At 40.1% G+C, this 21304-nt stretch overlaps 1 protein-coding gene across 3 annotated transcripts in view; it reads left to right on the top strand.

Moving 5' to 3' along the window:
- The first annotated feature begins 264 nt into the window (after positions 1-264).
- kmt2ba (lysine (K)-specific methyltransferase 2Ba) overlaps positions 265-21304 on the top strand; it is a 29365-nt gene continuing 8325 nt past the window's right edge. Inside the window, exons 1-25 of one of the 3 annotated variants that reach the window (XM_071501244.1) lie at positions 265-743; positions 3523-5050; positions 5466-5632; positions 6391-6477; positions 6890-7046; positions 9241-9511; positions 10515-10576; positions 10785-11021; positions 11963-12072; positions 14581-15420; positions 16106-16219; positions 16381-16527; positions 16807-16899; positions 17133-17250; positions 17489-17605; positions 17921-18111; positions 18265-18366; positions 18541-18651; positions 18915-18991; positions 19231-19412; positions 19594-19679; positions 19997-20131; positions 20321-20479; positions 20668-20785; positions 20908-20986. In XM_071501244.1, coding sequence (XP_071357345.1) covers positions 441-743; positions 3523-5050; positions 5466-5632; positions 6391-6477; positions 6890-7046; positions 9241-9511; positions 10515-10576; positions 10785-11021; positions 11963-12072; positions 14581-15420; positions 16106-16219; positions 16381-16527; positions 16807-16899; positions 17133-17250; positions 17489-17605; positions 17921-18111; positions 18265-18366; positions 18541-18651; positions 18915-18991; positions 19231-19412; positions 19594-19679; positions 19997-20131; positions 20321-20479; positions 20668-20785; positions 20908-20986 — 5591 coding nt within the window. In that variant the 5' untranslated portion in view covers positions 265-440. The remainder of the gene's footprint in view (positions 744-3522; positions 5051-5465; positions 5633-6390; positions 6478-6889; positions 7047-9240; positions 9512-10514; positions 10577-10784; positions 11022-11962; positions 12073-14580; positions 15421-16105; positions 16220-16380; positions 16528-16806; positions 16900-17132; positions 17251-17488; positions 17606-17920; positions 18112-18264; positions 18367-18540; positions 18652-18914; positions 18992-19230; positions 19413-19593; positions 19680-19996; positions 20132-20320; positions 20480-20667; positions 20786-20907; positions 20987-21304) is intronic. The other 2 variants (XM_071501243.1, XM_071501245.1) reach the window with 2 other exon arrangements.

The following is a 21304-nucleotide window of genomic DNA, read 5'->3' as shown; positions in this document are numbered from 1 at the left end:
AATAATGCAGCCTCACAATACTCCCATGAAAAATAATGATACTACCTGAGGTTTTCTGTGTATCACTTAATAGACAGAAACTAAGAAGTAAGATATTTTAGGTGTCAAAATTATTTTCCCTCCACAAGACATGGGCCGCAAGATGGAGGAAGATGGCTTATCTTTTATTGTATTTTACTGATGCGAGTTTATAACAAATTAGCGATGAATCAGAAATAGGAGCTCGGTGGCCCAGGAAGGTCTGGAAGGCGGATCTTCACAGGCGAAGTCGCACACTGTGTTAAACGGGGGTTCGCCCTCGGCCGGCGAAGTTCGTTTTCCCATGATGCCCCTGTGGTTCCTTTCTATCTCGCGCCTTTGCCTCGGAGCGGTCCATCTTGCCTCCCACATCGCTGCAGTGTCCCTCCGCCAGCGCGCCGTCCGTGTTGTTGTAGTAAATAATGGCGGCATCGGGAGGCGGATTATCATCTCCCGCTACCGTCGCGGGCTTGAGCACCCAAGCGCCGGCCCGGGCTCGCTTCCCGGGCCGGCCGTGCACGGCTCGCAGCAGGCTGCGGTCGGAGAAACGTACAAGACGCGGAAGGTTGGGCTCGGACAACGGGGAGCTGGCAGCTGGAGGGCCGAGGCCCGTAAACATCGGGCTTGCGTTGAGCGAGGATCCGTCTCTGCTGCGCCTGCTCGGGGTGGCGGAGAAGCACAGGCGCCAGAGAGATGCGGGGTTCGACTCCAGCGACAGTGAGGAGGTGAATAAGCTAACCACACCGTGTCAGCTGGATTGTAACAATGCGGCTCATGGGGCGTGTAAAGCCAGTTTGTTCAAAAGATCGACATTTGAAGCAATTTGTTTTGCTATTCACTAAAAGTATTTAAGCTAACGTAGAGCTAGTTAGCGCTAACTTAGCTTGCGAGCACTAACCCTAAATAAGCATTGTAGCTAGCTGTGTGCCTGCAGGGGATGCTTCAGATAGGTTGTAAGGTGAATATTTACAGTCTTACTGCTTCTGTGGGTATTAGTAGTTCTTTGTCTGTTTTGAAATCGCTATAAATTGCAACAGCCTTACATATACAGATATCAGTGTTGATCTAGCCGAGTTTGTTTGCTGAGAGGGGAATTAGGCGGAAACTTTAGCGGTATTGTGACAGCCGTGGATGCGTTTTGTTGTGGAAACCGGAGGATGTCTTTGTTTGTTCATCCACCTGACACATTTTGGCCAGTTGAAGTTCCCACCCAGTGCTGACATCCACATGCTGCTAATCTTGTCGTAGACAAACGTCGCTGCTGATAACTGTACTCTCAACGTTGGAGATGTCAGCTGACCGCTCGGTGTTTTGAACGTCAGCTCAAAGTGGGTGCAACTTGAAGGCAGGCACAAACGTTACCAAGAGGTTATTGAGTTCGTTTTGCACGGTCCATATTTACAATCATTAATCACTCCATTTCGCTACTGAGGGTGATATAAATATTAAGTTAATCAGGAAACCGGTTTTACCCTTTTTACTCAGATGCATGTGAAAGTATATTTCCCTTTTAATGCTATGCATACTGCAGCACAATTCCTGAATTCACAGTTTGCAGTTTAATTGTACCTGCAGGTGTAATAGCTTGTCATGCACGATTGCAAGTCTTGTTGACTGCAATGTATGAGAGAGTCCAAAGGCACCGAGAGTGAAATCTGCACAGTGTTAGTCACATAGTGATTTAACCCTAGGTGACAGTTACACCGTTATATAACTTTCATTTCACTTTCAATTGAATATTCAAAATGACAAAAGACTAGAAATGTAGTCAAAAAGTTTAAACAGTGGGGAATAATACATTTTATGTATTTTTGTATGCACAATATGAGAGTGTAGCCTCATGCTCTTGCTCAGCTTTGCCTTCTTTGTAGTTAGTGGTAAAAGCTAGAATCTAGTGCTGCATCTTGGTATTATTTTCATTATTAATTAATCATTGGGTCTTTAAAATATCAGGGAACCATGTAAGAAAGCCCAAACAAGTTCTCAGTCTCCAAATTTGCTTATTCTGACCAATCAACAGTCCAAAATCCTAAAGATATTAAGTCACAGAAAGGCCCCAGATGTTCACCTTAGTAACCATAGAGTTTCTGACATTGTTGCTTGATGAATAACTTAAACAAATACTCAGTTTTCTAAAGTGTTGCAGATTCATTTTCTGTTAATTGACTAATCATTGATGCAATCATTCATAATATGACATAGATATTATACTACAAACAGAGAGGACTCAGATCTGTCAATATGCATTCATATTGTTTCTTCACAGAAGGCAGTGTGTGATATATCATTCACTTCTAAGGTAGTCTACTTTTAGCACCAGCTAGTAGGCAGATGGATGGTGATAATGATATAATGCCATATTGGATCTAATAATATTATTTAATCTCCAGTGCAGTGTCTTACATCAGTCAGACTTCCCTGATGCAATCCCTTTAGTGTGGACTGTAACAGAGTCACATGGCTCATGCTAAAGCTTGTGGGTGATGCTCAACTGTCACGTCAGTTGCTCCGTGGTGTGATGGAACAGATTTCATTTGGGGAGTTTGGTCTCTGAAAAATCTACAGAGTTGCTGTTTTGTGTGTGCAGATGGATGTGAGTAATTGGAAATGAAGCTGAAGTGTGCTTTTGATCTGCTGTAGTGTGCAGTCTTTGCATCTGAGGTAGACGAGGGCTTGAATCAGAGGATGCTGGAGGCTGAGTGTGTTTCAAAGGTCCTTAAACTTTGGTAGAAATAGGGTTTGAGTGTATATATTCTGTTAGTGAACATATCGAAATGTCTTAGAGGAGAGTTATGCTAAAATGCACAATTTTTAAATTTCACTTAATCGCTCAAGCACTACATTACTGTTGAATTGCAGATTATTGCACCTTACTAAAATAATTGTATCTTGCAAAAAAAAAAAATTACACATGCAGAGAGATGGTGGACAGGTAGAAAATCTGATGTGTTATTTCTCATAGTTGACTTTCACACTCATGTAAGAGGGGGAGAGCAGAGCTGATGCTGAGCCACAGTATAAGTGGCGCTAATACCTCACATTCAATGAAGAAGTGGGTGAGAAATTATGAAAATTCTTAACTGAAAATGGAAAAATACTTTTTCTGTTTGAGATGCACAATACCAACAGTTCTGGGTGCACTTTGTGATCAACTGCACAAACTTCAGTTGTGCTTCACCTTGTCATCATGACAGCAAGAAGGTTGTCATAATGTGGCAGTGATCCTCCCACACACTCAGAAACCTGAGCACCTGCTGATCCCATTCACTGTCATTGTTTGAAAGGAAACACTAAAGAAGCTAGGCAGTCAGTTGTTTCATTATCTTCATTGCCATTTTCACATCAACCATTGAAACTATGGAAATGTTGGATATTTAATTTATGACATTTATTAGTGATTATTTTGTAGACATGAAGTCTATTTTATACCATAGTTTCATCTCAAAACTTCTAAATTGTTTGTTATAATGATTTAAATGTTATACTATTTCCGTTTTCCTTTAGGAGGACGATTTCACTGGATTTGGGACCACAACAGTTCGTCCACAGAAAAGCTCTGGCACTGTTCCTCAGTCTTTGTCACCGAGTCAACTGAAGTATTCCCAAGATTCAGACCATTCTCCAGGAACAAAGCCTCTCATTGGAAAAATTATACCCAAGACCCCAAAACCAGCTCTGATTGGGAAAATTGTACCAAGGGTTCCCAAAGAAGACCAGGGTGCCAAAGAGAGCCCAGTAGAAGACAAAGAAACACCCAAGGTGGTCATTAAATCACATGGCAAGCAGGTAGCTGTCACTGCAAAAGCCAAACGTGCAGACGAGCAGGCCTCAAGTAGACAGAGCAGTAAAAGATCAGTGGACTTTATAAGGAAAGCAGGGGAAATAGCCGACTCAGGCAGCACGCAAAACCAAACAGCCGCTACCTCAGCTGGTGGCACCAAGCAAAATAAGCTGGTGAGCACTCTGACATCAGTCACAGAAAAAGCTTCCAAGGTCAAAGAACGAGATGAGGTGTCAGAGGACTCAGACACAGACCAATCCCAGCCACAGAGCTCTGTGAAACAAATGAAGAGCTTTCGATTTGGGCACACAAGGCGCACATCTCAAGCAGCTGCTCAGCCATTTACATCCTTAAACAAACGGCAGAGGAAAAGAATGGCTAAGGGTATGGGTGCCTCTCCTGAGGCTGGAGCTGAGGCAGGAGCTCAGAGTGGAGAGGAGGCAGCGATGCCCCTTGAGGGTAAAGTTGAAGATTCCTCTGTGAAACGAACACACAAGAGACAACAACGCAGGTCTTTGTTTGGGCACAGGCGAAAGCCAAAACCAGCCATTAAACGTCCAAAACTGGGCCGCAATCGCACTAGGCGTGTTTTTTACACCTATGTAACGGAAACCGTTCCAGCCACACTGACACAGGACGGGAACGAGCAGCAACTGCAAGGTCAGAATATCACTCCATCAGAAGGTGAACCCAGCTCGTTGTCTGAACAAGTTCAGCAGAGCTCCAGTAACTCCTCGACTCCTGTAATGAGCGCACGATCCTCCCGCATTATTAAAGCTCCGAAGAGGTTCCTGGACGAGGAAATGATTCCCTTTCCAAAGGGCTCTCTGTCAACATGGCTGAAGAGTCAACAGAGAGAGGACGGAAAGCCGAGTGCATCACTTCATGAGTCAGGATATGATGGCAACTCCTTACAGTCAGACAGTGACTCTTTATCTGCTTTCGACAGCCCATCTGCTGTGACCAAGTTTTCATCCAAGCCCAGTCCAGGCACAAGCCACCTAGAGATCTACAAGAACCTCAAAAAACTGACCTTGAAACTGGCAGAGAAAAAGAAAGGCCAGTCCGACACTCAGGGAGATTTTACACATCAAGACGACAGCTTGACCTCTCAAGTCAGGAAGAGGCGGAGGTCAAAGCTCATGATGGAGGAGATGGAGTCTCCTGGTGTTGTGAGGAAACTAGCTGTGGTGGTGAACACTGATGTGGAAACTCCCTCTCATATGCCGTTTGAAGATATTGGCAACGATAGTAAGGAACCTTTCTTAATTGTAGCCATAATTTTAAAAATGCCTGTTCTTAAAAGAATGAAACAGTTGATTTCAGGGTAAACTGAGGAAAACATTTTTAGTCAGCAGAGATTTTGGTCTTTGGTAAGGGTTTTTATTCATGCGATATTGAGCTATTTTAGTTTTATTGGACAGGTCAAATTCAGAAAGTCATGAAAGACTCAGAAAGACTGGAGAATGCACCAAAACTCTGGGTCTGAGAATGCCATTACGTTATTTTTTTTTATATCGTGGAAATTGAGAAGATATAATTTAACATGTTGACACATTGTGTTTGCTTCACTCTTTAGTCCATAGGAGTGTTCCCGATAAGTGGCACTACAATTATGATATGTTTGGCTGTACATCACATAACCAGAATTGCTTTATTCATACAGATCAAGCAGGCAACATGACAGGGGACAGTCAGGAGGCTTTAGAAGTCAGTGGACCAAGTCATCGAATTGGTCTCATTGGAGCTAATAAGAGGATGCTCCACTTACTGAAGAAAGCCAAAGTCCAGCTCATCAAAATTGATCAGCAGAAGCAGCTCAAGTTGTCACAGGTAAGAATCCAAAATCTTAAATCTGTGCAGATGTAGGAAAGACAATTTCGTAGTCTTATATATTGTAAGAATTTGAAAAAAACAAAACAAAAATATTGTCAAGGATTATGAAATCAATGCTCATCAGACCAGTACATATAATTGCACATTGTAAATAATTCCAGAGCCACTGTAATCTCTAAGGCTGAAATTATAAATATTCAACTGCTCTGTATGATTATCATTTAATCGTTGAAGTCATCTTCAAAAATGCTAAACATTTGCTGTTTCCAGGCTCTCACAATGGGAATGTGTTACTTTTATCAGTTTCATATCATTGTAAATTCAATATCTTTTTGTTGGACTGATTGTTAGACAAAACAAGACATTTATGGATGATACCCTGGGCTCTGGAAAACTGTGATGAGCACTTTTCACAATTTACTGACACAATTTTATTGACAAAATGATTAAACAGTAGATTGTTAAAGTAATTCAGTGAATTATCTACTATGAAAGAATTTTTATAGCCCTAATAATGTCATATACTTGCAGAAATGCATTTCTTCTTGTTTGCTGGCTGCAGCTTTCAATTGATAAGGGACGTCAGACAGACTCATAACATCCAGTAAACAAATGTTTTGTCTTCTTATTCAAGTCTGAACCTTACAAGTCAGATGGCAAGTAACTTGGCTATTTATTTAGGTGTCATGACAAATAATGTTATAACATGTCTTGCATAAAGCCTATGTTTTTTTTGTCCTTGTCTGGACCAAAAGTTGGGCTCCAGAGAATCACGAGTGCCAGTGAGTGGAAGGAGGAGGAGGAGGAGAGTTGGCACATCTCCCAAAGATACTAGTCCTCAGGTAATACTTTTATCTTTGTAAATGTGCATTTTATCTTATTTATCTGTGCTTGAATAAATTCAAGCAGCATCAGGCTGCTGAATATGTTGTAATCACCTGTGCTTACCTCAATTATTTATCATATCTCAAGAGGAGCTTCACTGTAACACTCTGGCTGGTTGTGTTTGTTTGTCTGTGTACTGCTTTCTGCCATGCGCACAGTATAAAGGTGCTGAGCTGCACGAGTCTAGGAAAAAAGGACATAAAGCAGCATAAAACAAACATCACCTGCTACTGTATATCCACACACCAGGAAATTGATTAAATACCACCTTTGAAATAAATTCATGATATGACAATTTGTGTATCGCAAGTTACGCTATTGTAATTTGTTTATACCCAGATGTTACCATGTTTTTTTGTGCTTGTGCAGGAGCAGCCGTTGGGCGGTCCAAGGATCAAACATGTCTGTCGGGCAGCAGCAGTGGCTTTGGGGCAGCCCCGTGCCATGGTGCCAGATGATATTCCCAGACTCAGTGCCCTGCCACTGCACGAGAGAGAGGGCATCACCTTCTCTCCCACAACAGAAGGTACAGTGCATCTACAGTGTTGTTTTAAAGCAGAGAGCAGAAATGAACTCCGCTTTGCTTTTACTTTGAGAAGCAAGAATTCCCCTATTTTGTAAACTTTGTAATGACCCATACAACTAATCTATTGTTATTATTTATGATAGTAAATTGCATGTGGACTAAACTTAGTTTGCATTGTATTTGAAAATCAAATGAGTGTCCCCTCTCCTTCAGACCAACCAGTAAATAAAGGAGGCACGGCAGAGCACTCATGGTCTTTGATGACATGAGGGAAATGATTTTGCCAACATATATGCTTAATAGGCTTATTCACTGTTTAACTCTCTGGTTAAGATCTGGTTGAAATGTCCAGAAACTGACACACAGCAAAACTCGAAGGAGGGACCTAAACCAAAAAGAACAGGGCATATGCAGATGTCGAAAAGGCTTAAAAAGCATTTAAATCAGTTTCCTTACTTTCCTGAAAAGACTTTATAAGGTATTAGAAAGTTTTAATCACATAAGTCTTAGATGTTCTTTGTTGCCTGCAGTAGACAGTAATGTTAGTTATAAAATATTTTTGTGTCTGTTGGACGTTGAACACCTATGAACTAATGGGAGGATTGTGCTGCAGGAGGCTGTTCAATTCTTTTTTTGTGGAGTTTCAGTCGACACCATCGGAACTGCAGCAGACGCTGTCACTGTTGCCACCTACAGAATCGAACTTCAAGTTCTGATTTTAGCAAAAACTTAAATCATCTCATATGAATACATTTTGTTTTCAATACATAAAGCATAGAAATACCAAGGAGATGTTTTGAAACAGTGTGACCATTGCTCAGTACATTTCTTGGTTACAATTGTTTTGAAAAAAAATCTTTTCAAAAATGTTTACTTATGTTATGTGTTGAATAAAGAAAATTCATTTTGGCCGATATATTAAAACAGATTTTTCAATCTCTCAAACATCAAAATCGCTGAGTGTTATGATTGTGAAACAAGTATTACTTACATCGTATATGGTTTTAAACTGGTCTTAAAAGTTCTTTGCTTTAACTTGAGGAATCTTCCATAGACAAGTTCAGAAGCTTCTATCCCCACAGCATATTGCAAAGTGTGGTGCATCAACTGTTGGAGTAGGAGTTATTACAACCCTTGAATAGGATTACCACATCATTTACCGAGTGAAAAATAGATGGACTTGATACTGTATATAACCACCCCCCCAGGTAGGTTAACTGTTTTTCAATCCAAGTTGTGAAAATGCTTCGTTAGCATTGTCCAGACTTAAATTCATTTCTGCCGTTTTGTGTTTGGCAAAGCTGCTCTGCTAGTGTATTATAATGAAAACATTCACTGGCTAAAATATTCTTTAAAACTGGCATAATAAGCTTCTGCAGTTACAAACACACACATAAAAAAAAGAATTTATTTTGTAAAAGAGCACAGATTTGGTTGCTTTTGGCAAACTTAACCTGCTGAGCAAAAAAAAAAACAAAACAAAAAAAAAAACTGCTTTGTTAGCTCAATGTAGTTGTAACTAAAATATTTGCCAGCAAAAATATCTTTTGTCACACACAGATTAGCCACCGCTGTTGGAAAGCTATACCCAACACTGGTCAAGTGAGCATCACTCAGTATGAGGTGAGGAAGTGCTGTTTGACAAATAGACTCACTGCCCTGTCTCTTAATGAACACATCTAGTGCAGCTGGGAGAACGGATCCTTACACAAGGTTACTCCAGCTACATTATCCATTTAAAATTATGACAGTCACTACCTCTGAGTATTTTTTGTTGCTTTGTGCCAGCTTGCATTAAAATATCACCACTGGAGGATGCAAGAGGTTATGGGTAATTTCAAATCTGCTCCTAGTAGTTTTTAGTCTTATCTAGTCATGCGGGAATTTCCAGCAGCAATGGGTTTCTCTTGGAGATCTAGAAGGCACTCTTGGATACAGTGAACCCATTAAAAGTCTAACACTTCAGGGAACCAATAGTAACCTGTAGCCATAGAAACCAGGCTTGCTTGTCGCACCAACGACCACTAAATGAGAGTAAATGAGTACACAAGCACCTCCAAACACAGCATTTAGAGCTGTAATGTCTCCTGCAGACTGGCATCCAAAGATGTCACCCCCACATCACATGTACGTAATGATGCTTGAAATATCTGTTGTGGCTCTTTTACCCATCCTTGGTGTGTCTCACTTGCAGATGTGGCAGATGATGACGATGACATCTCTGATCAGGGCAGGGCTCAGTGGGTTGTCTCTCAGGAAAACATCCAGCGGAGGAGGAGGGGGAGGGGAAAGGGCCACAAGTTCAGAAAGAGGAAGATATTGAGTCGGTACGCACCCGGGGGAGTCCGCGCCCGGCGCTGTGGACGCTGCAGAGGCTGTTTGGTAGAGGAGGACTGCGCAAAGTGTGTCAACTGCCTCGACAAGCCCAAATTCGGAGGGCCCAACACCAAACGACAGTGCTGCATGTAAGTTAAACCAATCGCAAACTCATACTGTTGTGTTAACAGACACAGGCTAGTGAATATGCAAATTTTACTCCACAAGATGTTGCATGGGCATTTCTCACAGACCACTTGTGAACTATTGATGAACTTGATGAGAAGATCCGCAAGATTTTAATTTTTTCCTACTTTGTGTTTGAAAATGTGCTTTGGGCGATTAGACGACTGGAAAGTGAAGAAATGTCTCAAAGCTGAACGGTGTACTAGCTTGTTATTCACCTACATTGTGATTAACCAGCACTTTATGTAGCCCCAAATGCTTGCCAGTAGAAATAGTTTGGGGAAATTAAACGGGAAGATCATTACCACTTTCATGTGTGTACAGTAACTATGATGCTACAGCCAGCAGCTGGTTAACTTAGCTTTGCCATAAAGTCTGGAAACAGGGGGAAACTGCTATCAAAGTAACTCAAGTGTCTCTTTTTTACACTTTGGTTTTTGTACAGTTTAAACAAACAACTGTTTCCAATCTTCATGGTAAACTTAGCTAATCTGCTGCTATATATATAGCATAGCTTTATATTTAGTATATAGACATATAGAGTAGTATCAATCTCCTCATCTCTTTCTGAGCAAGAAAGAAAATAAGCAAGTTTACCAAAATGTCATTTTTGGAACCACTGCTTTGAAGATGGGCAGCAGTAATTATCCAGCCAGTGTGTTTTGAAAAAAATAGCAGAGCTGACATTTGGAATTTACATTTTGGACTGACAAAACTAAGTTCAATTCAGTTTCTAAATGTTAGTGGAGTTAGTTAGTGGTGCCTAAAATTCTGTTTAACTTCTAGGTTAAGTATTTTTGTACATGAAACATGAAAATACTTTTTATTTCTTTCCAGTAAAACATATTAAACAATCCAGTTAATGAAGGCAAGTCGACTCTTACAGTTAAACACATTCATAGATGGGTACACATGAGCTTTACCTGGGACATATAATAACATTTGACTCTTTCTCTTGCTCCCCAGATATAAAAAGTGTGAGCGGATTGAGAAAGCAAAGATTGAACGCATTGTCAGACCACTGAAAGGTATGTCTCTCATTAGATGATGCTCCTGCTGTCATTTTTTTTTTTATCCCTGAATGAATATTTCTTTTTCAGTATCACCAGATGAATGTCTGCTAATTCATTCACTAAATTAACAGGTCTAAAATCTAAAATCTAAAATCATCAATTTAACAGGATATCGAAACGTTTAATTTGTGTGCATAATAATCATGAGGCTCCTTTTTCTCAGTTCAGGCGAGGCGGTTGTCCGGCTCCGTGTCAAGCAGTGATGATGCAAACTGGAAGTTTGGAGGAGCAGACGAGGGATCATCCTCAATGGCGCCTGGAGTCAGGAAACAGTCCCTGCGTAACATCACACCACGCTCCTACAGCAGCCTGCTTAAATCTGAATCTGAAGGAGAAGAAGAAGAGGACAAGACCGATAATTCAACAGCCAAGCCAAATGTTGCTGCTGCAAACAACCAAGGTAACTGGAGCTGTGTTGCTGTTAAGACATCTCAGTGTGTCTTTACATTTTCCTGTTGATTTTGATCATACCAATGCTTTTTTTGCTCTGTGGGGGAATTTTGATCTGCATGAACATTTTCCAATATGATCTCAAAAGTAAGATAAAATTACAATAGGAGCATATCACTTGATTTGTTCTTAAGTTAGAACAAATCAATTAACAACATCAGTTTTGAGTCAACAGCTCTAGAGCCATTTTCTCTAGATTTCAGCTGTGTTTCCAATCTGTTCACAGTTTCTTCATGAGACCTCTGGTACATGACATTCAGCACCTTTCTTTACTGTCGCTTTTATAACTTTATGTCAGTGTGTTGAATTACCTACACTGTAGTTATCTGTGATATCGCTGTAATGTATGTAAAGGTTTCCATGGAGATGGAAGTGCACCTTTCCAAAGATTTAATTACATATTCACCCAGATGTTGTAACATTTACTTCCTAGGCTACACACTCGCACATACACTTGAAGGGAAATGCCACCCATCCACACAGACATCTGCACACTGGTGGCAGCGAGCTACCACACCATAAGGATCAGTCTTACTGGAGAGTTAACTATATCTGTGGTGTTGTTAAACAGAGTACACAAGACAAATATAAGCAAATTAAAGAAAGACTAAATTATGTCTTTCTCTCTGAGCAAAGTCATTTCCATTGCAAACATTTTCCTGCACACTGGTTTAATGTCTGTGTATTACAAAGCAAATGTGGGAGGATGTAAACACAGATTTGAACAGGTACAGCCTTTACAAAACTATTTTAGTAAAACACTCCCAATAGCATATGCTAACATTAGTTTTGAAAGGATTTCACGCACTCAGTCATGAATGCTTTTCACAAGAAAACATTCTGAAGAAGATTTCAGAATTGTGTCTTAAATCTGTTAATTGTCTTTTGGAGATCTTGTTCCTGAAGATGGCGGATCAGTGCCAGAGGACCCTCCAGCTGAGGTGGTGAAGCATCGTCGGCCGTTCTCCAAAGGAGCCGGGGCCAGACCCAGAGCTTATAAGGTAAATACATTAAGCAGATCTCCTTTCTTGTCTCCAGTTTACCACCTAATCAAGCCTGGGTCAGATTGTATTTTTGGAAAATGTTTTTTACATATATTGGTTATCTGCTAATTTTCCTGATAGATGTTGTTAACAAATTCAAACAACCAAAAAACACTTTAAATAATTTATTTCTTAAGCAACGTTGCCACATAAACTAAAGTAGTTAACTCACAGTTTGAATAATGATGTTTTAGACAACAAACACCAAACACTTATTTCCAAATAATAATTTGCCCAGGTCTTTCAGTTTTTTTCCCCAATTTCCATTTAATCATCTGCATTGGAATGAATGATTCTAACAACATCTTTTGAATTCATCCTTTTTAATCTTCTGTTTCTGACTTTTAGTTTCACCTTCATATTAAACACCCTGCATGTACCTAACCTCAAGCTGTGTTCATGGTAAAATGCAGTCCATTTTTCTTCTTGGTAGAAGCACAATGCACCCAGCCAGTTTGTGTTTGAGGCAGATGTTTGGGGCAAACAGTTTTCAAACCTGACCTATCTAGACTCTGGGTTTGAAATGTAATCTCTATCTTGACTGGAAGGAAAAACTGTTGTCACTCTTCAGTAATATTTTCTTTTCTTCACACGTGCAGACAACATAGGCTGCACAGCATTATGCACATATGGTTTACAGCAGGTTTTTCAATTTTTCTGCCTGAGACAGAAAGAGAGGGCTCAAGGTTCAGAGAATAACCAGTACCAAAGGAGAAAAAATCCCTGCTGTACTATATTTGTCAAATATGAAACAAAAATGTTCCCACATTCATGTAAAGATGGATTCATATCAAAGCACTTATTGAATGTTCTGTTTGTTTCAAAAGAAGTCCAGTAATTCAAAACAGTAATATCAAAATATAAGCATAATAATATAAGCCTGTTGGTAACAGGTATATTGAGCCAATGTTTACATTAATCTTCAGTATAACTGATCAGAAAGATCCATCACTAATTTCAGTGTCATACTGTGTCATAACTCAAGCTAAGAGCATCAGTAGCTTCAATCTTGGCTGCACTGTCTCTTGCTTCTGCTGATTGTTGACATGTACATTTGACTTGTTCAGATCACATGTTAATCAAATAAGCCACATCATTCATTTTTTTTCCTAAGCTTTAAGTCTCCATTACTTGAATCATTTGCTGTTCTTCATAATTTGAAATAACTTCTTTTAAGACTGAGAAACGTTCGCCTGTAGATGCTGCTTCAAGTGTTGAACTTATTTTCATCTGTATTTATTGATTGCAAATTTGTAGTGCTGGCTATTACATACACATGCACACGCACACAACATATTTTTTTAAATTTCGAACATCACAGTCTGAGATTGTGGCGACTGTGTGCTGCTTCTCATTGATGATTGAGACACAGGTTTGTGGTGGCACAAGCCAATGAGCGGATCTTCCTCCTCCTTCCAAAATCAACCACCAATGAACGAAGCCCCCATATTTTGAAGACAAGAATAAAGAGGAAGCAAGTACACAAAATCAATCACATGTAATCTATATTAGTGACATTGTAAACAAAGCAACATGCAGCTTTTCCTGGTATTGCTCAGGTTTTGTGTGGCTTTCCCTTTTGCTCGCTGTAGATTTATCCACGTTGCTCACTTACTACAGTGTAACTGTAACTTTCACAAGGAGAAGGGCTTGGCAGGGCTTGTGAACAACAGTGCTTGTTAACAGCACACTGATGGGTGCAAAATTCATGCTGAGTCCTTTTTTAAAAATAAAACCCTTATTTACAGGTTATTAGTGGAGAAATGCTGTTACAACATGTGTACATCTAATGGAATACCTGCATGAATGTAATCACGCATGTAACCTTTGGAAATGCAGATATAAATACCCGCATGTACATGCTAAACACATTGTATGTGCATGTGTCAGTGTCATTCATTTCATGACATTTTACAAAATTTCACAAAAGTTGTTGGAGACCGAAAATGTCTGTATATCTCCTGCTAAATACAAACTAGAAATTGCATAGATCATTAATAGCCTCACAACACATTAATTTGCTGTGGTGTTTATATAATAATATAGATGTATAGCGGCAGCACACTGAAAAGGGAAAATGGACAAACCCCTCTTTTGAAACTAACAAACTAAGAGAACAACACCATGCATTTTGCCATGAAGCTGACTTTCTAAAGTGTCGTCAACAAAATGATGAACTAGTTATTAGTTTTGTTTTTGTCATTATCTATCATTCTTTGCACTGGAGACATAAATACTTTGCTAATTGCACCTCTGTGTGTATCTACTGAATGCATTTTCTCAATTCTACTTCATCTTTTCTAACTAAAATTATTCCACGCTAACGCATTACTCTGGAAGTCATAGTGCTCCCCCTTTTTTCTGTCACTTTGGCTGCTGTCGGTCGCCGCCTCTGCATGCCACTGGTATTGGTGTCACTATGGAACCTGTCTTGCTGGTTGGCTTAGGCAGTCCCCTCCTTCACAGGAACAGGAGAATACGGATGAGACGGAGCCCAGAGAAACTTTCCCTGAAACCAGCCCATCCAGACGCCCAATGCCGAAGCTGCAGCAGCAGCTCCAAATACACTTACATCGTCTGCCTGATTCTGTCCTGCAGTCTGCTCTGTCTTTGACACAGCAGTTACCCCAGTGTCTGGATCAGTGTACTGCCCAGTGGCATCCAGAATTGTACCAGCCTGTAACACACACCGCTATTTCACATTCATCCCACCTTACAACACCATCCCCCCCAGAATTGTCCCAGCCTGTAACACACTCTGCTTCTCCACTTTCACCACATCCCACAACTGATTCTACACAGAAATCGCTGCTGTTACGTTTGCACCGTCTGCCCCAGTCTGTGGTGCAGTCAGCCCTGCATTTGCACAAATGTATATTGTCATCATCTCAGCAGCATCCTCAGTCCATACTGCACTCAGCTCTGACAGAGGTTTCGTCAAAGTTGCGTTTTCAGGGACATCCAGAGTCTGAGGTGCAGGACGCAGATGTTTTGACATGCAGAGCTAACAAAGATAAAACTGTGCAAGTGCCCCGCAACACTGTCGATCCAGAAAACGAATTACAGGAGGGCAAACAAGAAGAGCAGCACGACAAACAAGTGGATCACCCTGAAGAGGAGGAGGAGGCGGAGGACGCTGTAAAAGAGACAGTGCTGAAAACCTGTCCAACAACTGACCCACACTATGTCCTTCGTTCCCAGAATCCAGCAGAGTGTGCATCAGTGAACACCCTGACGGGGTTAACTAACGGATTTCCCCAAAGGGGCCTGTTGCAGAACAAGTACAAGATCCGTGTGGACTTCAAGGTGGGTTTTGGCACTAGTGATGTGTGGTATTTTAATATTCACTGGGGTGTATATGAAATTGACCGAATATTGCTTTTCAGCATCAAGATTATGCTCACAACTTCACATTCTTCCTAAATCAAAGAGTAGATTAGAGACTCTGCAAGAGACTATACTGTAGTTCAAGTTCAGTATTAAAGAGAAAAATAACTCTGTGGATTATGACTGTTTTTGTAGCTCTAAGATAAAGGAAATAATACAATAAAATAAAAGAAACAGGTGTCTTATTTCAGTAGGACATCTACTGCACTGCAGATAAAGTTCTGTGGTTTATTTGATGTAGCGCAGTAGCTACATCTGGGGGTTTGATTAACATTTGGCCACCCTCCCTAGAAATGAAGACACTGTACAGTGAGGAACTTGTGTTAAAGTGTCCAGCAAATATTTACATTTGATATGTTCACTTTTAGCAAAAATAAGAAAAGAGAAATTATAGTTGTTGAACACATTTTTGAATGCTTGAAAGTACAAACTATATATCTGAATTGCTTTTCTCCTGGTGTTATGTCAGTAAAAGAGTCGAGCTGTACACATGTTTATTATTGTAACACGTCGAGGACCAGCCAACCTGCAATCATCCTCAAAGTAACAGAGAAGAAAACTCTGATCACTTTGCTTATGCTGTTTTGTGACTTGTGTCTCTCAGGAGGACTGTGCTGTCCAAAATGTATGGCTAATGGGTGGACTCAGCGTCCTCACATCTGTCCCTACCACACCACAACCTGTCTGTCTGCTCTGCGCCAGTAAAGGACGACATGAGGTAATTCAGTTCTTTAATAGTTAGAATATTATGAGTAATATTATTTTCCAGTTGTAAAGTCATTACTAGTTTTAATGTTTGTTTAAATCTTTGGTTTAGTTTTTCATGTATGTCATTACTTTGGTGTGCTGCAGTGCAAGTAATCTTTTGTCTCTCCACAGATGATATTCTGCCAGATCTGCTGTGAGCCTTTCCATAGTTTCTGCCTCTTGCCAGAGGAGCGCCCCCACAAGGAGAACAAGGAGAACTGGTGCTGCAGGCGCTGCAAATTCTGCCACGTGTGTGGACGTAGAAGCAAGAGCACAAAGGTATGCAAGCCAGCAACACTCTCACACCATCAACTTATGTTTAATTTCTTTATAGAGCATGGAAGTCTCCCAAAGTCGTCCTATTTGGGTTATCTCTGCTGAAAAAGAATTTTAATTGAAGTTAAAATGTTACAAATTATTATAAAAGTGCTATCTTCTGCAGTCAGCAGAGAAAGGAAAAACTGGAGAGATGACATGTGACAGAGATGTTAGCCTCACTCATATACTAATAATAGTTCTCTTATTAATATACCCCTCTGATTTTTTTTCCCTCTCTAGCCTGTGTTGCAGTGCAGGAGATGCCACACCTCCTACCATCCTTCCTGCTTGGGACCAACATACCCTAAACCTATGAACTGCAGCATGCCCTGGGTATTTGCTCTTATAACCATAAAAATATCTCCTGCCATGGTCTTAGGAACACTAAGTGAAAATTCATAAAAGTCATGAAATGTAGAATTGTAGTTTTTATTCACCTGTGAAACCTACATAAAATAAGATATAACACAAAGTAACTGTTTATCATTGAGATTATGAATCTGAGGGGAACATCCTCCCTGCACTTGATTTGTGTGCTATTTTCTGACCTTGGGGTGTTTGTGTAGGTGTGCATGACATGCATTCGGTGTAAAAGCTGTGGTGTGACTCCTGGAAAGACCTGGGACTTGGCCTGGAACCACGAACAGGATCTCTGTCCTGACTGCACCTCTCTCCACAACAAAGGTAAGACTGAGAGAGACACAGTGTTTACTCAAGGCTTTGTTGCCATATATATGAATGCTCAGCAAATATATGGTTCATTGGTTGAAAACCTCCCAGACCTAATCACAAGTTAACCAAACAAGTCCAGGGTTGCTTAAATGGATGACCTGGATGTGTGCATATAATATGCGTTTATAGTTCAAATGTGTGGCACTAACAAAGGACAGTGTGACTGATATCTGATCTGTATTTACATCAGGTAATTTCTGCACCGTCTGCCATAAGTGCTATGATGACAGCAGCCAACATGATGCACATATGATTCCTTGTTCAAAGTGCTGCCACTGGATTCATTACCAATGTGAAGGACTTTCAGGTGGGTAACAGTGTATTTATAAAAGACTTTCATTCAAACTAAACACTGCATCATCTTGATCGAAAGGTAGTATTCGTAAGATAAAAATTGTTTTCCATCGTCAGTGACATAATGTAGAAACATTATGATTAATTTATATTTATTTATTTATATATATATATATATATATATATAATATATATACACACACACACACAAAAAATATAATTTGCACACGTAGAAATGTGTGGTAAATAGTGTTATTGCAGGTCTAATCTTGTACTGATAACAATTTATATTTGCAATTAAACATTCATGTTTTCTGCACCATTGCAGAGGAGCTGTTTGGGTTGCTGTTAAGCCAACCAGATGAGGTGGTTTTCACCTGTTCACCCTGCAACCAGCGCCAAACTGAACACAGTAGCTTGAAGGAGGAGCTGCAGAGCAGACTGATAGTCGGGCTGGAGGAGGTGCTCGCTGACCTCCTCTCCAATAACACCACCAAACACCTCTTTATCTGTAAAGCGGTAAGAGATATCTGCAGCCCTGTGACAGATAAATATCCTAAGAGTTTTGTTTCAAAGGAATATATGTGACTTTCACAGAAATTAAGAGTAAAAAGTTTTGATCTTTTTTTATTTATTGTTTTATTATTAAATTTGGTAAGTTTTGCCTTTCAGTGTCAAGAAACAAACAACTCAGGGTTTGTCAGGGAACAACAACCAGTCTGCGATCTGCAAGTCATGGAGAATAAGTTTAAAGGGGGCGGTTACACCTCAGTAGTGAGTATATTCTTCATTATAATCTGCTAATTATAGGGATCAGTCACCATATTCAGCTCAGTGAAATTAATGGAATGAGTAATGTGACATAATTATTTCTATCATTCTCCATAGAAAGACAGTGAGATGCTCTTGATTGAATCCTTGGCCTCTTTTTTTTTTTTGTACACTCAGAAAGCGTTCCATGCCGATGTCATCTCTGTGATGAGGAAATGGCTGAAGGAGGAGGAGCTTCTCTCTGAGGATCAGAGACCGACCAGTCAGGCCAGGGCACACTATGTCAAAGTAAGCTTTCCCATGGTCTTAGTGTATTTTTAGAGACCCCTGTTACATTGATTTCCTGTGGAAATCTATTTTCTCCCTCCGTGTCAATTTTCTTGGCCACATCCTCTGGTGTGACAGAACGGAACGTGGAGCTGTGTCACTAGACGCCAGACTATAAAAAGACTGTTTGACTAAAAAATTGTCCAAAATGTACAAGAATAGACACTCTCCTTCACCATAATTTAACCTTTGACCTTTGATCTAAAATTCTGTATTTCTGACAGTTGGTGGAGCGAGTTTTCTCTTGGTTTCCTGCACGCAATCTGAAAAAGTGGAACTCATTCTCTGAAGAATTACCAAGGTAAATCTATTACCAAGAACACGGAACCAAACATTATTTATCCCTCAGTGTATACACATTCACATTATTCCCTCACTGGGCTTATTTGAGTGTTATTGTATAGTTGGTCTATTTAGCTGCAATCTAAATGACTTGGAGAATAGGAATGTTACTAGGACACTGTTGTAGGTGGACATTTGTCTCAAATGTCTTCCCTGGTTCTCCCCTCTGTTTGACTGTTCATATCCTTTGCTTTGTAGTGGTATGCTCGCTGAGGCAGTCCTCCCACCATCTAAGGAGCACAGCTATGCACAATGGCTGGAGAGGACATACCAGTCTAAGGAGTTCAGAGGCCCACAGGCGGGGAAAACAGACTCTGTGCTATCGTCACTCACTACACAGCAGCCTAGTGCATCGCACAGCCTCCCTCTGCATTCACATGGTATGGAGACTACAGCAGCCTGTTCTGTATCATGTATGTTCAAGAATGTGACAATTTAATCCTTAGAGTGAACGATCACATCTGTACAGTTAAAGAAACGGCTATTTTACTAACTATATTGATGTTGTTTTTAAATCATACAAAATACAAAGTATAAGCATTCAGTGCTTCTGCTTCACAGGTGTAAAAGGTGATTGGGAAACTACCAAGAGTGAAGATATGAGGCAGTGTGCTCTGTGTCAACAATATGGAGACTCTACTCCCAGTGTGAGTTTTACTGTCTTAAAATGTCCACAAGGCTAGGGCTCCAACTAATAAATGTTCTCATAATCTTTAAGTCTGCAGATTTGTTTTTTGATTAATCAGAAAGCAGAATATATAAATGTAAGACAAGAAAAAGCAGTAAATCCTTACATTTGAGAAGCTGCAACATTTTTGCTTATTTCACATAAAAAGTCAAATATTTGAATACATTGCAGCTGTTGACTTTTTACTAAATGCTCCTGTCTTTCCTTGCTTGTCATCAAAAAGTGTCTACTCCCTGCTGCGTATTAAGTGCTATGAATGTATTTTTATTCTGATAGGATGCAGGACGGCTGTTGTACTTGGGACAGAATGAATGGGCCCACATTAACTGCTGCCTTTGGTCTGCAGAGGTATATGAGGACAACAGTGCTCTTTTGCAAGTGCACAGCGCTGTATCAAGAGGGCGCCACCTGGTAAGATATTTTCAGGAAATCAGTTAAATGGCGATTATGTTTTTAGTAGCTAAATTGTTATGTCACTTGCTCGAAGCACTGTGAGATTACAGTTAGCACAAGTTGTGTAACTGTCGTAAACCTGTGTGAAAAGGATTATCATACAGTTAAATTAAATTAACATGAATGTTTTTATTCTTCATTCACCAGCGTTGTGATCGTTGTGGACAGTCAGGAGCCACTGTGGGCTGCTGTCTTGCCACCTGCCAGAGTAATTTCCATTTCATGTGTGCTCGCGCCCAGAACTGTGTGTTTCAGCAGGACAGGAAGATGTACTGCTACAAACACAGGGATCTTGTCAATGCAAAAGTAAAGGCACAATTTTCCTCTAAACTTTTATTTAATTTTTAGTTGTATCATATAAATTATATTATGTAGTTATAAATTATGGTTTGCATTTATGTCATAGTGGAAAGTATGTCTGTCTTTCACTTACACCTCACACCTGCTGGGTTTCTTTACATTGTACTGATTTATGATTTACCACACATTTCCAGATGGTGTCTGGGAAGGGGTTTGAAGTCCCTCGACGGGTGTACGTGGACTTCGAGGGAATCAATTTCAGGAGAAAGTTCCTCACAGGGCTCGAGCCTGAATCCATAAACATGACCATAGGTAAAGATATGAGTGTCATTTATTGCCTAGTGTGCAGAATGTGGATCTTCATCAGGGAATAAAATATTACTACTACAGTATATATCAGAGTATCCTGAGAATTTTTTTCCTCACTTTTCCAGGCTCTCTGCAGATTCAGAAACTTGGTGTGTTGTCAGAGCTGTCGTCGAATGGGAGGATGCTGTATCCTGTTGGCTATCAGTAAGTAATCATTGTCATTATAAATCCATATTCAGGTCATTCACAACTGGTTAAGGACAAATTTTGTGTGTAGTTATCGGAAAATGTGCCAAGCAGGATTTTGATCAGTTGTTGAATCAACACTTGTAGCAGTTAATTGCTTTTTATAAAAATCTTTTATATTTATGTTTATTTTTAAATGTTGCTTTCATTACAATTCTCATTTTGTATATTTGTGACTGAAAACTCAAATACTTTATAGGACGACATTCATGATACTTTTGGGAGCTATCTGCTGATGACTGTCATTATTGTTCTCAGAATGATTCTAAAGAACTT

This window comes from Trachinotus anak, unplaced genomic scaffold (genome assembly GCF_046630095.1).
Source record: "Trachinotus anak isolate AG129_WGS33_773 ecotype Australia unplaced genomic scaffold, CSIRO_AGI_Tana_v1 ptg000016l, whole genome shotgun sequence".
NCBI classification, from domain to species: Eukaryota; Metazoa; Chordata; class Actinopteri; order Carangiformes; family Carangidae; genus Trachinotus; species Trachinotus anak.
Note: the sequence above shows the minus strand (reverse complement) of the source record. Positions and strands in the feature narration are given on the sequence as shown.